General features: G+C 45.4%; 1 protein-coding gene across 12 annotated transcripts in view; it reads left to right on the top strand.

The window, feature by feature from the left end:
• The window catches only part of LOC110478007 (DNA-binding protein RFX2), a 76,680-nt gene that overhangs the window by 43,560 nt on the left and 13,447 nt on the right, over nucleotides 1-19,673 (top strand). For 3 of the 12 annotated variants that reach the window (XM_085562533.1, XM_021544296.4, XM_085562535.1), the window contains 7 exons: nucleotides 707-786; nucleotides 2,448-2,715; nucleotides 7,096-7,170; nucleotides 13,163-13,344; nucleotides 16,838-16,957; nucleotides 18,637-18,752; nucleotides 19,520-19,638. In XM_085562533.1, coding sequence (XP_085418659.1) covers nucleotides 707-786; nucleotides 2,448-2,715; nucleotides 7,096-7,170; nucleotides 13,163-13,344; nucleotides 16,838-16,957; nucleotides 18,637-18,752; nucleotides 19,520-19,638 — 960 coding nt within the window. The remainder of the gene's footprint in view (nucleotides 1-706; nucleotides 787-2,447; nucleotides 2,716-7,095; nucleotides 7,171-13,162; nucleotides 13,345-16,837; nucleotides 16,958-18,636; nucleotides 18,753-19,519; nucleotides 19,639-19,673) is intronic. The other 9 variants (XM_085562540.1, XM_085562539.1, XM_085562542.1 and 6 more) reach the window with 7 other exon arrangements.

The following is a 19,673-nucleotide window of genomic DNA, read 5'->3' as shown; positions in this document are numbered from 1 at the left end:
GATGGGTGCTTTCAACTTAAATTTAAAAGCATTTATCAAATCAAAGTTAAATTAAAAGCAATCTCCTTTAGTAAGGATGTTTTTTAGAGGCAAAATGTTTGGGTTGTTTTTTTAAGTAAACAAATTCGCTGCCTGCACGTGGCTCCATAAAATGGTTTGGTGCCAGAGAGCCGTGCAAGTGTTTTTATTTATTTGAACTTTGCCTTTTCCAGGGCTTGTTTCCTAAGAAACCAGGGATATGTGCTGCTGCTCCATGTGGACAGCGAGTCTGACCCTCTTAATTTTTTTCCTTTAGTGATTTTTTTGTTCGGTGGCTCCATTTCAGGGGGAAGAAAATTTGATAGAGGGCAACTCCTTCCCTCCCAGGGCAACAAAAAAGGGGGCTGGGGTGCACTTGGACACTAAGGCTCCCCTCTGAAGGAAAGGCTGCAGCATGAGCTCACCCCTATTAATCAGCCCCAAAACACATGTCCAGAGAAAACCCAGCTCCATTGTTCCACTTCTCATGGAGCAGCCACTTATTTATCTATTTTAACTTGACCTTTGAAAATAAAAACCTCCTTTGGCGTTCCTAAGCATGGAGGGGCAGGGGAGGGGGAGCAGGAGGGTGTTTTATTTTTTTTTAAAATTTTTTTTCAAAGGTTAGAGCTGTGCAGTTTAACCAGCAGCTCCTGAGCAATCCCTGACTTCTTGCTGCCTGTTGCAGGTGCAGTCTGTGCAGCACATTTATCCAGCCCAGGTGCAGTATGTGGAAGGAGGAGAAGCTGTTTACACCAATGGAACCATGTAAGAACCTCTCTGAGCTGTCCCCATCCCTCCTCCCAGCCCTTCCCTCCCCTGGGCTCCTTCCTCCCCAGCCCCACCGTGGAAGGAGGAGGAGGAGGAGGAGGAGGAGGAGGAGGAGGAGGAGGAGGAGGAGGAGCAGCAGCTGTTTCAGGTGTTGTGGTGGGGGTGAGGGTGGTTTCCAGCCCTGGGGGTGTTGTCCTCATGGAGGGATTGTTCTCCAGGGAATCCTGCTCCCCTTTGTGTGGTGACATGAGCAGCTTTAGAAGTGGAACTTCTAGAGGGAAAAAGGGGTGTTGGAATATTTTATATAGTCAAGGAATGCCAGAATGGTTGGGGTTGGAAAAGACCTTAAAGCCCATCTCCTTCCAACTCCCCAACACCTTCCACCATCCCAGGCTGCTCCAAGCCTTGTCCAGCCTGGCCTTGGACACTTCCAGGCATGGAGCAGCCAAAATTGTGCCAGGGCCTCTCTGCCCTTAGAATTTCTTCTTCCTCCTGCCTCCTGTGCCCCATTTTGTGCCTCCTTTTGGCCTTCCTCACCCCAGTTCCTCACAAGGAGCTGCCCTCACTGTGAGCTTGTGCTGCAGGGCTGATTGTTCCCATTCCAACAGAGCAAACCCCAAAGACTGTGAGAAACAACTGCTCACTTCTAGAATTTCAAAGGTTTATTAAATCTTTAAAAAATATTACAACAAATATTTTTTTTTTAATCAGGAATTTAATATTTTTTAAATAATTTTTTTAATAAGGAAAAGGTTTTCAGCACTGGGAGTCCCCATGACTACCAGCCATGTGGCTTATTTACAAAATACCTATCTCTTAATAATGAGAGCTAACTATTACAATTACTTACCTATAACAACCCCCCTTTTCCTTTTCTATACTTCATTTGGCTCGAACAGTTAACTCTTATTTTGATTTGGATGGTTTACCCTTCTCAAAAAAATAAATGAAAATAATTTTACCAGCACCTGTGGATGTGGGCGAGGACAGTGGGAACAGGAGAAATTTTATTTGGAAATGGACAAAATGGGATTACAGAGGCCAATTTGATCTTGCTCTTTAGTCTCTGTTGGATTAAGAGGAATTATGGGGGTGTGGTAAGGCTTTCTAGTTCCCACTTTCCTATGCCCATGGGGCTGCCACTTGAAGCAGGGCCATAATCTTACAGTGGAAACAGGAAAAATCCTATTTAGAAATGGACAAAATGGGATTACAGAGGCCAATTTGGTCTTGCTCTTTAGTCTGTGTAGGATTAAGGGACAACTGAGGAATGATGGGGGTGTGGTATGGCTTTCCTGTCCCACCTTACCATATTTATGGGGCTGCCATTTGAAGCAGGGCCATAATCTTACAGTGGAAACAGGAAAAATCCTATTGAGAAATGGAAAAAATGGGATTACAGAGGCAAATTTGGTCCTGCTCTTTAGTCACCTGAGGAATGATGGGGGTGTGGTATGGCTTTCCTCTTCCCACCTTACCATACCTACGGGGCTGCGAACGAGAATCATCTTCTCGGTGGGGAACACCTGTAACACCAGGGTTTTCTGACCTAAGGGCTGACCTATAACACCAGGGGTTTTCTGACACTTCCCCAGCTTCCTGAAGCTGTCCAACACAGGATTCCCTGTTCCAGCTCCTCTCTTTTGTCCCCTGCACAGACGAGCTGCCTACTCCTACAGCAGCGAGGCGCAGATTTACGCCCCCGCCGGCGCCGCGCCCTATTTCGAAGCGCAGGGAGGAGGTGGAGCTCAGGTGACTACAGCGACATCCTCTCCTACAGCCATTCCCTCTCACAACATGGTGGGCATCACCATGGACATTGGGGGAAGTCAGATCCTCTCCGGCTCGGGAGCCTATCTCATTCATGGGGGGCTGGAGAACTCTAGACATTCTCTGTCCCACACCTCACGCTCCTCTCCAGCAACGGTATGTAGCCCTGCAGGCACCACGGCTCGGGGGCCAGGAATGATTCCAAAGGGAACTGAAAAGCCTTCAGAAACTTAAACTGACCTGTCATTATCACTGTTTATGTCTGTAACCTGCCTTGGTGCAAGGGAGAGAATAGACACTGGTGTACCACAATTATTTTTCAGTTTGGATTGTCCCTTTCGCTCAGCAAATCACTGAAATTATGCAGCATTAGAGAAGAGAAAACACTAATAATTCAAATATTAATAAAGCATTTGATAAACCATAAACCAGCATATTAATAAATCATTTGATTTGTTTTTTCTCCTTACCAAAAAAAATATTTTTGGCTTTTAAAGATTTGTCTGTGTTTACATTTTCTAATGTAAATTTGTATCTATTTATATTTTCTGATAAGTCAAACATCTAACACATGCTTACCCAAAATATTGAAATATATCTTCAATTATGAAGAGACCTGAGAAATTCTTCCTTAACCCATTGGCTAATTAGCACATAAGTTATGTCAAGCTGATGATGCTGAGTGCACAGTGATCAAAAAGCCTTTGTGTATATATCTTCTACACCATTGTGTATTCTGTCCTTGCCATATGTTCAGAAAATGTCTTTTAGGGGTAATACTGATCAAACAGAAATGGTTTAAAGTTCTGATTTCTTTAAATCGTGTCCCTCCAGCTGCCAGCTGTGTGGGACTGAGGGCTTACAGCTCTTCACCCAAAACAGCCTTTTTGCAGAAAGAAGCACCAGGGCTTTGATTTGGGAATCTCCCAGCCCTTAGCAGCTGCCAGGAGTGCTTGGAGCTCATTTCCTGGGACACTGCTCACCTCCCTCTGCAGACTTCTGTGTGTTTATGCATTCATATATAAATATAAATACTAGTGTAGGTGCAATTCAGGGGATGTAGCCAGAATTTAAAATGTGAGCAGCATCACTAGGGAGAAAAACAGGAGCTGTTGCCACTGAGAACTCATGGAAATCTAGCCTGTTAAGTTGTACTTTATTTTCCCACTGAGTTTTAGAATATAGACTTTATGTTTTTTGAATCTTTGTGCCTTGAAAGGTTGATTTGCTCCTGTAGTAACTGTGCTCTGCCTTGGGTAGGCACAGGGGAAAAGTCCTTGGTTTGGGTGGAAGAGAAAATGACAGATGCTGAGGTTCTTTTCTTGGGTGAGAATTGTGTGTGTGTGTGTGTGTGTGTGTGTGTGTGTGTGTATTTTAACTGTTCATAGTTAAAAATTAGCACTGGACCATTTGGTTTTTGCTCAAAGTTAATATTTGGAAGCATCACCTGTGTGGGACTGCATCTTACAAAACTGCACAACTTTACTCTTGGAATTTTGGGGGACTTTTTTGTTGTTGTTGTTTGGGGGTTTTGTAATTTCCATGGTGATGAGCACAATATAAAAGCCCAAGTGGAAAATATGTCAGTAGAAATATCCCATGAATGGATTTAGTTGGTAGTTATTATATGAGATAAGGCTGTTCATCAGGAAAAAAAAAAATTAGAAAGCGACCTTTGTGGAAATACATCTGAGATAAATTCACTCTGTTGCATGTAGGAATGAGCTTTCTGAAGGTATTTTAACACAAAATATCTGAGGAAGGGCTGGAAAAGGTGGGAAAAAGCCTGGCAGGCAGCCCAGGGCTGTGTCTGTGTGTGGCTGTCAGTCCTTCCAGCACAGAGTGAGGTGGAGCAGAGCCTTGACTGCTTGGAATTAATCCTGGAGTCATTTGGTTTGGGACCTTAAATCCCACCCAGTGCCACCCCTGCCATGGCAGGGACACCTCCCACTGTCCCAGGCTGCTCCAAGCCCTGTCCAGCCTGGCCTGAGACATTTCCAGGGATCCAGGGGCAGCCACAGCTGCTCTGGGCACCCACCAGAAAGGATGGGTGCCTTAAGGACAGCAGGGACTGAATCAAATCCATGGGCTGGAACATTATTTTCTGTTTTAATGTCCAGCCTAAACAAAGGCTGGTGTTAAGGAGGCCAGAGGGGCTCTGGCAAAATGTGGTGGGGCAGGATTGGGAGCTCTGTGGGAGGAAAGGAAAGCAGAGCTCAGAGTGGTCAGTGGTGGGGAAACAGAGGGATTGGAGGTCTGGAAGGCAAAGAAGGCACCTCCAGAGGAGAATGGAAACAAGGGAGTACTTCAGGACTAGCAGTGGTCCAAGAGCTGCTTTACGAAGCTGAAAGATGTTTGGTAAAACTTGTGTGTGCACTAAAGAAAAAAATTCAGATACTTCAAGAAACCTCTTAGGAAATCTTCCCTCTCTGCTGGAACACCAATATTGTGCTCCAGCATATGGGCTGAAGCAGCACAGGGAACATTCAATATCTGTGCCAACACAGCACTATTAATCTTCACCTAAATTAGTCTGGACCAAGAGAGGAAATCCTTGAGACCTCCCATAAGTGGGTCCTCAGAGCTCTTCACCTTCCTTCAGAGCTGCTTAAGAGCTTTTGGTCTTTCCCCTGTAAATAGATTTTATTGCAGATGCAAGGTTTTGGATGGGATACCTGCCAACAGCAAAGGCCAGGCAGCGTTTCTGTTCTGCTGCTCAAACAGCCCCTGAGCAGAGGAAGGAAATTGGGTCTCCCTCCACCTCTGACTCATTTCCTGAAGCTGTGTCAGCACTCAGGCTGTGCTTCCTCCTGGTCCATCATGGTGTGAGGCAGTGAAACCCCACTAATCTGAGCCTGAATGGGGTGAGAACACCTCAAGAAGTAGCTCCACTTCGGGGTGGGAGCCAAGGCACTGTGCTGGAGGTGGTGCCACCTTCACATGTCACTTCAGAAGCTGGGTCTGATGTGCTCTGCTCACCACCCTGCTGGGACAGAGCCTGGCTTTGTTAGGGCTGGTCTTATCTCAGCCCTAATCTCCACTGTGGGGTGAGTCAATGTGGGCAGGAGGCCATGGGCAGATCATCTGCAGATGCTTTGTGGGTGTGCCCACAAGGGTTAAATGAGGACAGAGAGCAGAGCTCTGGCTGCAGGTTCTGTGTGCTGCTGCCTTGTCCTGCCAGGGCACAGATAACGGGGTTTGGGACACCTCAAACAGGGTTTGGGACACCTCAAATGGGGTTTGGGACATGTCAAAAGGGGTTTGGGACACCTCAAAAGGGGTTTGGACACCACAAATGGCTTTTGGGACACATCAAAAGGTGTTTGGACACAACAAATGGGGTTTGGAACACCTCAAAAGGTGTTTGCGACACCTCAAATGGGGTTTGGACACCTCAAACGGGGTTTGGGACACCTCAAACGGGGTTTGGGACACCTCAAAAGGGGTTTGAGACCTGTCAAAAGGGGTTTGGGACACCTCAAACGGGGTTTGGGACACCTCAAACGGGGTTTGAGACATGTCAGAAGGGGGTTGGGACACCTCAAATGGGGTTTGGGACATGTCAAAAGGGGTTTGGGACACCTCAAACAGGGTTTTGGACACCTCAGAAGGGGTATGGGACACCTCAGACAGGGTTTGGGACATGTCAAACAGGGTTTGGGAACATCTGCTGGAGACAAACAGGTTCTGCTCCTGCCAGGCTCTAATGTGGGGTTTGGTGAGTTTTGAGGATTTTTTTTTTTTTCATGCAAAAAGCTTGTAGAGGAGCTCTGGAGTTTTGGGACCAGCAACCATCTGCTAAAGGAGCTTCCCAGAATCTGGCCCAGGAGCAGAGTGGAGAAGACAAGAAGGGTTCAGGAGAGGCACAAGGCAGCAGAGAGCCCTCATCCATTACAGTTCATGCTCTCTCCTTGCACCCCAGCTTTATTCAATTTTTTAGGGTTTTTGACAAAATATGTAGAGGTGACCAAATCATTATTGCCAACTCACCTTGGAAGGCCTGGTCCAACTCTGCAGCCAATCTCTGACCATTCTAGTTCATGCACTCTCCTTGCTTTATTTAATTCTTGAGGTTTATTATTTAATTTTTTTAGGGCTTTTTGACAAAATATGAAGAGGTGACAGTAACTAAGTCATTACTGCCAGCTCTCCTTGGAAAGCCTGGGTCCAACTCTGCAGCCAGTCTCTGCAGTGGCTCTGCCTGGTGATGGTTTGCTCTCAGCAGGAAGGGAAAAAGAGGAGGAAAATGGCTTTTTTTTTTTTGTAAATAGGCAGTGCTTTAGTGGAAGATGAACCCCCCTGGCCTTGCTTTGTCACCCCTGTGGGGATTCCTGCTGTGTGTCCATTTGCATGTCCCAGTAACGCCTCTGCAGCTCCATCCACATCTGTTTGCCTCTTTTTCACAAGCTTGTTGATATAAAGCATTAATCATTCAAATATTAATAAAGAAACAATAATCCTGGCTGTTGCTAACTATCTGATTTCCTTTCTTTTTCCTTTTTTTTTTCTCTCTCCTATGCACGTTTTTTCCTTTAGCTTGAAATGGCGATTGAAAACCTACAAAAAAATGAAGGGATTACATCACACAAAAGCAGTTTGCTCAACAGCCATGTAAGTTACAATCAGAATTTACAACCTTTTCCCCTGCTTTGGTAGGAGAATTATTTCTTTGGTGTATTCAACAGCAGGAGGCACTCAAAAGCAGCCTGTGATTGAGCTGTGCTGCCCAAAACAGCCCATTCCCCAGGAAAAATAGTCTGCAAAAAGTGCCATGATAATGGTTGCTGCTGAGATGCTCAGGATTCTGTTATTTTCTTTATTTATAATAAATATAAATATGGGTTTATTTATTTCATCTGCCTTGCAACGGAAGTTGCTGGCAGCCAGATGAACACATTTGAGGAAGTTTTATTCCTTTTATTGGAACTGAAACACGGCTGAAAAATCATTTGTGAATGCACAGCCATGACTCGGTGTGAGTTGTGACAGATTCCCCTCAGCCAGCACACACCAAAAGCCTGAAAATGCCTTTTTTTTCCCCTCTCTCTGCCTCAGGAAGCCCATTCCTGTCCCAGTGCTGTGCTAAATCCATGTGCTGGGCCTCTCTCTCACTCTGCCAACGATTTCCCTGCTTTGTGTGATATTCCCACTGTTCTGCTGGGCCTTTGCATCCTGGTTTGTGGCTTCCATGCAGGAGCACTGAGGGATGAGCACATGCTTGGGTGAGATTTGGGTTGAGTCCTTGGACCTGCCTTGGTTTCCCTGTGTTTGGATGAAGCTCAAGCATGTCCTGCACCCATAAATCCCATGCACAAAGTGGTGTTTCTCTATTCTAACAGGTTTGCTCTGGGGTTAGGGGCTGGTTTGCTGTCATTCTTAGGGCAAAAAATAAAAATATCTGGCTTCTTCACTGTTCCTGAGACAACAAAAGGAGCTTTAGACCAGTCTGATTCTTAATTCTTATTTCAAACTCCAGGTCAGGGCTCGTGGGGGAGCTCAGTCTTTATTTCAGCTGGTGGAGAGTGAAGGTTTCTGGTTGTAGCTGGGGAAACACAACCTGCAGGATCAGGCAGTTCTTGTTCTGGGCATCCCTCCCACCCCAGGCTGGGCCAGGCTCACACTCCTGAAGTGCTGCACAAGGATTGTGTTGCTCTGCAAGGTTTTTCTTGTTCATCGAGGACAAAGTTTGAAAAAAAACTCAGAGAAAGGGCAGAGGAAAGAGTGCAAAAGGTAGAAAAGAGATTTCAGTGACCACAGGCTGTGCAGGATGGAGTGGGGGCCTCAGCCAGCCCCTGATCAGACCTTCCCCACCCTGGGCTTGCAGGGTAGAAGTGCAGAGTTTGATGTCCCTGGTTCTAGGCCATGGTTCCTTGTCTGGCCTAAGGTTTAAGTGCTCTTACAAACTCTGGAGCAAGCAAACTCCTTCCTGAGTGACACATCACCCTCAGCTGGGCCCTCTGAAGGTGCAGGTCCTGAGCTGAGGAACCCTCCAGGGTCCTTGCTGTCCCCAGTGTCCCTGCTCAGGGAGGTGTCTGGGGACATGTGGGAATGAAAAGAGGGATGAGCAGTGCCTGAAGGGGACACAGCACATTGGGGAGCCAGCTCAGGCAGTTCCAGAGCTGGAGCAGCTGCAGTGCCATTGCCCAGCGGGGATCTGAGCCCATGGAAGGGCACCCTGATGTGAGCAGGAAGCTGGACCAGGATGGTCTGGGTTGGAAAGGACCTTAAAGCTCATTCTCATTTAATTCCAACCTCCTGCCATGGGCAGGGACACCTTCCACCAAAGCAGAGTGCTCAGAGCTCTGTCCAAGCCAGGCTGCAATGCTCCAGGGATGCTCAGGGCTCTGTCCAACTCAGCCTTGGATGCTCAGAGCTCTTTTCAAGCCAGCCTGGGATGCCCCAGGGATGATCAGAGCTCTGTCCAACTCAGCCTTGGATGCTCCAGGATGCTCAGAGCTCTGTCCTACGCACCTTGGGTCCTCCAGGGATGCTCAGAGCTCTTTCCAGCCCAGCCTGGGATGCCCCAGGGATGCTCAGAGCTCTGTCCAACCCAGCCTTGGATGCCCAGAGCTCTTTTCAAGCCAGCCTTGGATGCTCCAGGGATGGAGCAGCCACCACCTGGAGACTGCAGGTGGCCAGAGCTGGCACCCAGTGCAGGTGTGGGACATCCCAGTGACAACCAGTGCTGAACCCAGCTCATGCTGTGGTACAGAAGGGAGAATTCTGCTCTCCAAGGTGTTCCAGATCTCACCTCTTCATGGCAAAGAGCAAAACCACAACAGCAGGGAGAGCTTCACCCATCCCAAATTCCCCATGGCTGGCACACAGGATTGGCAGGCTTGTGCTGGAGGAGCAGGTGACTGCAATCTGTCAAGGCTGAAAGCAAATTCCAGCTTGACAAAAGCAAGAGGAAGTGGGGAGATTATGCTAATTGCACTTAGTTGTGGCTTAATTGCTCTGAGTTTTAAGGTTGCAGAGTTCTTCATTGTCTTGTGTCCCTTGTTTTAAATTTGGCTTTTTGGAAATGTGCAAATTCTTGGGATGATGAGGTTTATTTTGTTACCATCAGCAGGTGGTTCATGCCAGGAATCTTTGGGGTTTTCAAAAAAACAAGAGGACAATTAAAGGTATCTCATTCCACAGGGAATTTTTCATATAATTTAACTCAAATCAATATGAAATGAAGCTTGATAACTGAATTTGGCTTCCAAACCTCCCTGAGAGGTTTTTTAAGTGCACTTGAGATGTGCAGTGGGAAGGTGAAGCTCCTGCTGAGCCCCAGTGACACGGGATGGTTCTGCTGAAACCATGTGTGACTGACAGTGGCATTATTTCTGAGATTATTTCTTTGGGATTGGGATTATTTCTTTGCCAGTTAGGATCTTGCAGATGATGCAAAGAAATCAGAGAAAAATAAGTAAAAATAACTGCAATTTTTGAACATAAGAGCCTGAAGTTGGAGCAGTTGAGGCCCTGTGGCAGTGGGATATCCACAGCATGAGTAGGAGTAGGGAGAAAATGTAATTTTTCCTCATTGTCTGCAAAATGAAATAGCAAAAAACACCAAATAACCCCCACTGGAATTCTTTCCTATGAGTGAATGGCTCTGTCCTAACTCTGAGCTCGACTGAGTAGAAATTTAGGAACCTGCTGCTCGTGGTCTCAGCTAAAAACACCTGAAATATGACCCACGAATGATTTCTTTTTTATATTTCATAGAGGTGACCACAAGAAAACCTCTCCAAACCTGCACCTTCCCAAAAAAAAAAAAAAAAAAAAAGTATTTTCGCAGCCAGCCCCAAGAGTGGCTTTTTCCACCCTCAGATCGAAACAGGATAAGGGCTTTGCCAGTGTTTTTTTTTCAAAAGAAACCAAACAGTCAGATAGAAATAAAGTTAAGGTAGAAATGAAAATTAAATGTTCCCCTGTAGTGCCAATAACAACCACAGCAGCATATGGATGTAGAGTGATTTTATTGAACCTGATGATGGCATAAACAGAAATAAACTGGGGAATATCTCATTGTCACAACTGAGCAAAATTCAGAAAGCAAACAGAAGAAGAGATTCAAATGGAAAGAGTTTTTAATTTTTTCATTTTAACTGCCCAGTGTGTTATTAGTTGTGAAGGAAGAACAAAAATCACATTTGGAAAATTATTTCAATTCTGACAGATCTCTGTTTCAAGCTCTTTTGTGTTGTTCATAATAAATTTCTAATTCAATAGTGGGAGTTCATATTGTGAAACTCTGCAGTGTTTGAGGGAATATAAAAAGACATTTGCAGGAAAAGGAAGCTGGGAGATGAAGGGAATCTTCTAGAAATATCAGAGATTAGAATAAAAATGCTCAGGATCAAATTGAAATGAGAGGGTTTATCTGTATCTGGATTTTCCATCGTAATACACAGCTTTTATATTTTTTTTAAGGCTTAAGGCTTAAGATTTAGGAGATAAATAGCTGATGCACATTCACTATCTTCCATAGGCTAAATAAAATACCTGCTTTAAAAATTTGAAAGGATCTTAAGCAATAATCTCTTAAACATAGGGGATGGGCCAAAATTAGCATAAATGTGGACAACTTAAAAAGTGAATTCCTGCTGGTGTTTTATGGCAAAAAAAAAACAAAAACAAAAACTGGGGTCCACTTTTGTTAGAGGGAACAGAATGGCTGGAGGAGGCTCAGCGCCACAGGAAGATTTTTTGGGGCTTCCAGGGGTGTCTGTGCTGCAGGTGGGAGCAGGAAGGGTCATTATGGATTATTAACGAAGCATCTCTTGGAGCTGTGGGGTTTGGAGATCACCTCAAGGATCGTCCTGGGCCGTGTGGAGCTGGGAGAAGCTGGGAGGAGGAGAAGAGGCTCCTCAAAAGCAGCACAGAGGGACAAGTGGCCAGGAGGTTTTTCTTCCTGCCGGAGCTGATGGATGCAGCCACAGGAATTTGTGGTTGGATTTGGATCAGCTCCAGCTGACAAATCATGGAATGGGTTGGGTTGGAAGAACCTCAAAGCCCATCCAGTGCCATGGCAGGGACACCTTCCTCTGTCCCAGGCTGCTCCCAGCCCTGTCCAGCCTGGCCTTGGGCACTGCCAGGGATCCAGGGGCAGCCACAGCTGCTCTGGGAATTCCACTCCAGGCCTTCCCCACCCATAATTCCTTCCAAATATCCCACAAAATTCTCCCCTTTCACACTGGGAAGCCATTCCCTGTGTCCTGTCCCTCCATCCTTGTCCCCAGTCCCTCTCCAGCTCTCCTGGAGCCCCTTCAGGCCCTGCCAGGGGCTCTGAGCTCTCCCTGGAGCTTCTCCTCTCCAGGCTGAATGGAATAGTTTTAGTTGTAGGGTTTAAAGTGTTGGATCCAGCTGACTTTGTGCAGCAGCAGTTGAAGTGTGGGCGTGTGGAGGAGACCCACAGAGCTCACCCTGAGGGGCTGCAAGGCTCCGTGTGAGAGCAGGGTGGGACACCAGAGAGGTGCCCGAGATGCCATCACACAGCTCAGGGTGTCTTTCAGAGAATTATTGGTGTGAACCTCCAGCCTTGTGGTGAACTGGGACCTTGGAGTGTCACCAAGAGGAAATGGGAGAAAAGAGAGTGGTGGTGGGAATGAGAGGGTTTGGGTGCAGACCCGTGGGCTTTGGCAAATCCCACTGATTTCTGGGCTAAATCCATGCTCAGGTCCCATAATTGCTTGGACTCTCAGTTGTATGGAGATGCTGTGGCTGATATTTGGCTTCCACAATCCAAAATCTGTTTTGCCCTGATCTGCTGGGAATGCAGCTGGTTCTGGTGCAGGAGATCTGGAGGGAGAGAGAATCCTGCAAACTATTAATCCCAGACATCCCTCATGACAGTGAAAGACTCTTACCCACCCTTTTGATATTAGTCTGTGTGTACATCCAGTTCCTTCCAAAATTCAATTATTACAACACTCATTTGATTGATGCTGAAGTCATTTAGTCAATTAAAGGAGATTATTGGGGGCTTTGCATTTGAATTCCTGTGCTGACACCATGTGCTGGACCTGCCCTTTCAGAGTATCTCGGTATAAATAATTTATATTAATTGCAAATTTTAATCAACAGCCATGTCAGAAGTTCAGACAGTAAATTTTGCAAAGTAGATGAATTCCCTCAGATTTTGAAGGTTGCTTTGGCAACCATTAATTTTATTGTTAAGGGAGCCATTGCAGGCATGCCAGTCTTCCAATTAATAAAGACCTTGCATCAATTTTCTTCCCCTAAAATTTATTTCTCTTAGGCAGTATCTCAAGATCTCTTTTCCTTGGAAAATGTGTGTTTTTACAGCTTTATTTTGGTTCTGCAGGAATTCATCTGAACCCGAGGTGGACACTGAGGTGACAGCAGAACTGTGTTTTAATGAAAAATCTGACTGGTTTTGTTTGTGCCGGGTGCTTTTTCCATCCTATAAACTGCCTTTTGCCACCTTATAAAATACTATAAATGACAAATTATACGAATTAACTTACATCAATTAATTATCCAGTTCTCTTGAACTTCTCCATCCGGACCTTTTAAAACGCCGACTCTGCTGACATCCCATCCCTTTTTTAGACTTGCGTGTTCTTTATTTTTTCCCTGGCTGAAGCTGCAGTGGCTGCTGGATAACTACGAGACAGCAGAAGGAGTGAGCCTGCCCCGGAGCTCCCTGTACAACCATTACCTGAGGCACTGCCAGGAGCACAAGCTGGACCCCGTCAACGCCGCCTCCTTCGGCAAACTCATCCGCTCCGTCTTCATGGGGCTGAGGACTCGGCGCCTGGGCACCAGGTTGGTGGCAAGCTGCACTTCAAAAAACCAAAAAGCAACCCACCTGCAGCATTTTTAGTGCACTCAGAACCTGCTGAAGGTCTTTGGGAGGTTCAGGTGTTTCTCTTCTTGTCAGTGTTCAGGAACACAAATAATCACGGGATGTGATTCCATGCAGGTGGTTTTATTGAGAGCTCTGGGAATCAGGGGTACAGCCCCAAATCTGACTCGGACACAGCTTTTGAGCTGAACATATTTTGTATTCTATCCTTATATAACTTACATATTAATTATTAAACTTGACATTCCCCCCCTCGCACAGCCCACTAAATATCAGGCTAGCCCAGAGGTCCGAGGCTGTGAGGGGAGGAATATCAGGAGATGGCAAAGATTCCCAAAAGAGGCTCTTACCCTGATATATGTTGGTTCAGCTCTCTTTATTCTGTGGTGTCCATGGGGAGAGCAGGGCAAAAAGAGAACAAACAGGAAATGTCAGGGGTCTGTACAGACTTTGGACAGGGTGGGCTTCCCTGGCTCTCCACCAGCCCTGTCAGGGCAGGAAGGAGGGTCCAGGGTTATCTGATCAGAGCCACAGGGTCCCGGGGAAGGGGAAATAGAGTGCCCATGAGCTCACTGTAACATAAACTTATATTGTTCTATTGTATACATTGACATGAGCTTCTCGTGATCTTTCTTAGGCCCCTGACCACAGTTTCTCATGATTGTTCTTATGATTAAACAGTAATTATATTTAATTACTAACCAATCATCACATCTAACAATTATATCTTCTATCATGTACTAGCTACACAGGTGCAGTTCTACCAAGTACAAGTTCTTCATGTGCTTAGGGTGTTTATTTTTCCAGGGCCTACTAAGCTAAATTTTCCTTTTAACCCTAAATCCCCATGATTTTAAAACCCTTTTACATTCTGGGATCGACGGGAACAACCGACCTCGATCCGGTGGGAAAATTTGATGTGAAGCTAAAGTGGTTCTCATCTCATGAGGATCTCATTACACCAAGGAGATGTGTCAGGGAGTTGGCATGGAGCTCAGGGAAAGGTTCTTCCCCCCGAGGGTGCTGGCACTGCCCAGGCTCCCCAGGGAATGGTCCCAGGGCTGCCAGAGCTGCAGGAGCGTTTGGACAGCGCTCTCAGGGTGGGATTGTTGGGGTGGCTGTGCAGGGCCTCACTGACCACTGTGATCTCTTCTAATCAGGATATTCTGGGATTCTGTATTGTCTGACAAACATGAGGTGACTCATCCTCACAATTTCCACTGCAGAGCCCAAAATTCTGGGTCACTGAAGCAATTTCTCCCTGTGCCCCCATCACAAGATCCCCCATGACAGACCCTGTGCCCACAGCTTTGATGCAGACAAGGTGTAAAGTTATTAAATGGTTTATTTCTGAGATACCCAAAGGATTAGGGTATCTTGCAAGAGGGTTTTATCTTCAAAACTGTCAAAGATCTGTAAGATGTTACAAGAAAAGTGTAACATGAGAAAATAAACTCCTGTAATTCCAGACATGTCCTTCAAGGGAGCACAGCTGAGTGTGAACTTTATCCCAGCTTAGAATATTTAAGAAGTGAGTAATATATCGCTTGTAAAACAGTCACTGCTCTGATTGTTGAAGATTTTATAATAAAATTCAAGCTTAAATATCTGGGCTTTTAAATGAGAACAAAACCAGATGTGACAAGGGCATTCCACATCTGGAACGTGGAGATAACAGTTGTAGGAAGAGCAGGGGAACATTGGATTTCTCTCTATTGGGTCAAACTCAAGAGCTCTGAAGTAATTTTTTTTTGGAGGAGAGAAATTCTTTAATCCCATCAAGGATTAAAGAATAAACAAGTGAGGGGAAAAAAAAGCCACACTGAAAATTGGAAATGTGCAGGCTGGGAAAGTGACAGTGAACCTCAATTACTGTAGAAAGAGCTGACCCCCATTATTTTCTTACTCATTGTAATTTTAGGTTATAAAGGTGGCTGTTATTTAATTTGCAGGCACCTAAATCACTTGGGACAGGGCTGACTATGGGGTGTGTGTAAAATCCTTTGGTGCAGTGACAAAGGCCCAACAATTCAACTGGGCCCTTGAAAAGAGCAAATTCCCCACAAAAGAGAACCCAATTTGATAAATATTCCTCTTACATTTCTTTAATTTTCCAATGGGAAGCATCCTTGGATTTAAGGTGCCTCCAGTCCCAGTTTTAGTGACACAGCAGAGGAATTTTAAGCATCCCTACTCTGTGCTCTGGAGATGCTGTTGGTGCTTCCCTGGCTTGGTTTCTTCTCCCTCTGAGGACTCAATTCACCCATTTTTGGTGACAAATGGGCTGAAGCCAAGTTGGACATGCTGTCACCACGTGTCCATGGCTGCAGAACTGTCCTCGCTCCCACTGGGACCAAAAAATTCCAGTTTGGTGGAAAAACTTCAGCTGACACATCTCTCTCTAATGTGGTGGGATCACACCCTCCTAAGGAGCACCACAGCAGCAAAAGAGAAAGAATTCCAGCTTCCTGTGGCTAAAAGCTTTCATTTTTTACAAAACCTACAAAAATGAGCAGCTCCAAGGACAAAACCACATCAAAGCTTGGTGCTGTTGCTGCAGAAGTGCTGGCAACAGAAAGACATTTTTCTTTTCATAGAGGGACATTCAGTCAGTTTTATCCAAGTCTGGATAAAGATGGACACTTGCTTTTGTGGAAAAAACAAATCCCTAAACCCTCAACAAATAGCAAAGTGTCCCCTGTGGTCCTACAGTCACTCTGTTTAATAACACTTTTTATTGTAGCACTTCCCTCCTCTCTTCCCCAGGCACCATGGGCTGCATGGAACAAGCCTGGCCAGGTTTAAGTGTGGATGCCACTGCACTTGGCCCCATGTGGGCTTAAATTTTCTAGGGGATGGTGGCATTTCAGTGGTTTGATGCCTTGGGAAGGCTGACCTAGAACAGAGGATGGACAGAGCTAAAGAATAAAGCAGGGATTTATTAAAAGGCCTCAATAGATCCACCTTGGGCAGCACAAGAGCCCAGCCAGGGCTGCACCCAAAAATGAACCAAAATGGTCCCAAAATGCACAACTGCTCACGGGGCCTCTCACTTTGATCAGTTCTGCTCCATTTGCACATTGGAGTTCATTGTCCAATTCCAGCTCCAGCCCAGGCAGTCCCATCCTGCTTGTTCTTCTCTCTTCATTCCACGTTGTTTGTGCTCTTGGCCTGAGATTTGGATCATTTGTCCTTGGTGCCCAGCTGGAGCAGGAATTGTTTTGTCTCCCTGCTCTGTGCAGAGAGCTCAGCATCCCCTCATGTGAAGCCCAGACCCACCCACTAAAGCAGCACAGAACCTGAAACATAGAAAAGCTCCAACCTGAGGCATCAAATTCATCCCTTCAGCCACTCAAACAGAGCTTGGCAGCCGTGTGCTGCACGAAGTGGGGTGTGTTGACCAAGCAACCAGGGCCACAATGCCTTTGTCAGTGACTGAGTTGATATTTCCAGGGGAAATTCCAAATATCACTACTACGGGATCCGCCTGAAGCCGGAGTCGCCGCTGAACCGCCTGCAGGAGGACACGCAGTACATGGCCATGAGGCAACAGCCCATCCACCAGAAGCAAAGGTAGTGCCCCCAGACCATTCCCAAAACACTCAGCAGGTCCCTGGGATTTGGCTCCACTTGGGAAGTTCAAACCAGGTGAAAAAATTGAGAGATTCGACAAATCAAATTAAAACAGGTGACAGATTGTAGTTAAACAACTTGTTTAAAAGATAGAGTTTTGCACCTTAGCTGAAAAAAACTACAAAATAAGTTTATATGCATTGGTATAAGTTTATATTCATTGTTACAGTGTTATAAGTTTATATACATTGTTATATACATTGTTATAGTGACAATGTTAGTGATAGCACCTTGGATACTTCACTGTACACAACAATGGATTAACAAAACCATCAAAGAAGTTTTTCCCTTCAAGAGATAGTGGGAAATTTGGGAAATGGATTTGTAGGGAATTCTCAAAGTCTTGACAGAAGGCTCACACAGTGTGCATCTGTATGCAAACCTTGAGATCAGAAATACTGACTTAGAAATGCCATGGGATAGGACAGACATTGTTGAGAGAGAAATGGAGATAGACACAAGTTTCAAAGAGTGGTTTTGCAAATCAGACTGGATACTTTGGAGAAATAGAACTGTGAAAGATTCACTGTAGTAGGACCCACAAAGAATAATTTTAGATGATTGGCTTTAAGGCATCTACAGTATGATGTGGCTAAAGCTGATAGGCCAGGAAACATGTATAATGTATTGTAATTAGGAAATAGTTAACTTCTGACTGTTATAACACCTGTATTGTCTCACCCTTCACATGAGACTGAAAATGGAATAAAAGTTGTTAAAATGCCTCTCAGTTGCCCCATCTCAGGGTCAGAAAAGCTTACTGAAGAACCAGAGCTGAGCTCTGGAAAGGTCCAAAATCTATCCCAGGTAATGCCCCATCCCTGGAAATCTGCAAGGCCAAGTTGGATGAGACTTGGAGCAACCTGCTTTAGTGGAAGATGTCCCTGCTCAGTGCAGGGGGTTGAACCAAATGGCCTTAAAAGGACTTTTCCAACCCAAACTCTTCTGGAATTCCATGGAATGAGATTTATCTGCCTATTCTCCTTGCCAGTGGCACGTTCCACCCTGTGTGCCACCTTTCACAGCTTCCCTGCAGCCAAAATGTTTTAGGATCTCAGTTATGGAGATGCTGGTGCCAAATCAGTGTGAAGGACCGGTGAGCTTGTGCTGTATTTGAGTAGATTTGGGGGTTTTGGATGTTTTTCTATGCAAAATGCAAGTTAAATAGTGTCATGATTAGTCTTGTGCCTGAGTAATTTTAAAGATAAAACCCAGTGTAGAAAAGGATTTGGAATTGTCTCCTGCAAGCACGGACACTTCTGGTTGTTGCTGAAGTGCAGAAGGAGCAGAATTTATTTCTTCAGCTCCCAAACAGAAAGTAAATGCAAAAGTCAGTGCTTGAGACAGAGTCTGCCCCGGAACCCACTGCAGCTCTGCTTCTCTTTTTTGATTTTTTGGTGTCACCAAACTTCTTAGCCCCTTTAATTCTGTCTTGGGGGAGCATTTCTAAAGGAGCTTCTCATTTCTCCTCCATTTGAGTCCACAGTATAAATGACCAACATGTTTGCCTTGAATGTACCAACCACTCCATGAGCTCACAGATCTGTGTTCTAAATAACATTTAAGTGTTTTCTCCTGTCTGTGTGGATCTAATCCATCCTAATTCTGATGGGATTTAGGTACAGAGCAGCCCAGAAGATGGATGGGATGGCAGAGAGTGCCTCCAACAGCAACCCCCACACCACACCCGAGCAGTCAGTGGCTGCTCAGTGCCAGCACCACCAGCAGTTCATAGGTGAGAACTCCTTTGCTGATCAATTATTCCACATCAGGGATTTGGGCTTTAAGGGGAAGATTTTATCCAGCAAGTTTTGACTTTTGGGCTTTCCTAATAAATCTACAGCATTTTCTTTTTTTTTCACCTATATATATTTTATATATAGGATGTGTTCTATAGGTTTTTGTAGTGTCACACTTGCTGAGTTTATCTGCTGACTCCTGTCTCCCCAGGAAGGCTTTTTCCTCGAGCTCAGGGGTCTGTTGGGTCCCTCATAGTATGTTTTTAATCCATCTGGTTTTATTTAAATTCCATGGAAGAGCAGAGGTCCTGGCCAGAGGAGGAGGCAATTCCCTTCCTTGCAGAGGCTGCAATGGGGATCTGGGTGCAAATGATCCACATTGAGCTTCTCCTTTTGGATTTGCTGCTCCTGGATCTGTGTCTCCATCACAAATCCCAGCTCCTGACACCTCTGCTGCCCAATTCTATTGTACTCCTTAAATAGCAGAGAGACATTTTCGGGGAAATTCTAATGGATGGTAGATGAGGATAATGTTTTCTTATTTGTTTTATTACAAACTGAAAGGAAATATTTTCCTTTCCTCACTGAATCCACTGGGCTGTGGGTGTTTGCTTTTTCTTGGTATAAATCAGGGAAAAGGACTAAATTATCTCATTTTCCCTGTCTCATCCCAGCTGGAACAGGAAAGAGCCTCCAGTGACAGCAGCACCTTGTACTTTGAGCTTTCCAAACCCTCACCATCTTTCCCAATTTCTTTTCCCAGATGTAACCCATGTCTTTCCTGAGTTCCCAGCCCCTGATCTCAGTAATGTCCTCTTACAAGAAGGTTTCACCTTGAACGACGTGAAAACCCTGCAGGTTCTCTACAGGAGGCACTGTGAGGTGATTGTGTGCAATATTCTTTGGGCATTATTTGT

This window comes from Lonchura striata, chromosome 28 (assembly GCF_050655825.1).
Source record: "Lonchura striata isolate lonStrDom1 chromosome 28, ASM5065582v1, whole genome shotgun sequence".
NCBI lineage: Eukaryota > Metazoa > Chordata > Aves > Passeriformes > Estrildidae > Lonchura > Lonchura striata.
Note: the sequence above shows the minus strand (reverse complement) of the source record. Positions and strands in the feature narration are given on the sequence as shown.